Source organism: Chaetura pelagica, unplaced genomic scaffold (assembly GCF_000747805.2).
Source record: "Chaetura pelagica isolate M959 unplaced genomic scaffold, ChaPel_1.0 scaffold1002, whole genome shotgun sequence".
NCBI lineage: Eukaryota > Metazoa > Chordata > Aves > Apodiformes > Apodidae > Chaetura > Chaetura pelagica.
Genome location: NW_009952491.1, coordinates 3195 through 3679, shown reverse-complemented (window position 1 = coordinate 3679; position 485 = coordinate 3195). Strand labels below are relative to the sequence as shown.

The window sequence follows — 485 nt, the reverse complement described above, 5'->3', positions numbered from 1 at the left end:
TAATGATCCTTGTCCCCCCCCCAGGGTGCTCGTGTGTGGGGAGGGGACACAGGGCAGGGGGAGACGTTTCCAGGGTGAGGGGGAACAAAGGGTGACTTGGGGACCCCCTGGGGTGGCTCAGGGACAACTTGGGGACACGGGGACATTTTGGGGACCCCCCCAATGATCCTTGTCCCCCCCCAGGGTGCTCGTGTGTGGGGAGGGGACACAGGGCAGGGGGAGACGTTTCCAGGGTGAGGGGGAACAAAGGGTGACTTGGGGACCCCCTGGGGTGGCTCAGGGACAACTTGGGGACACGGGGACATTTTGGGGCCCCCCCCCAATGACTCTTCTGCCCCCCCTCAGCCTCCACAGCCCGACACCTGTACCTGCGGGGGGGTGCAGGGGTGGGTTCCATGGCCAAAGTTTACGGGGGGCGACAACGTCGGGGGGTCCGACCCAGTCACTTCAGTCGCGGCTCCGGGGGCGTTGCCCGGCCGGGCGCC

General features: G+C 67.2%; 1 protein-coding gene across 1 annotated transcript in view; it reads left to right on the top strand.

The window, feature by feature from the left end:
- Positions 1-485, top strand: part of RPS19 (ribosomal protein S19) — a 2947-nt gene that overhangs the window by 1881 nt on the left and 581 nt on the right. The window contains 1 exon segment of the mRNA XM_010008870.1: positions 239-475. Within this exon segment, the coding sequence (XP_010007172.1) occupies positions 239-475 (237 nt within the window).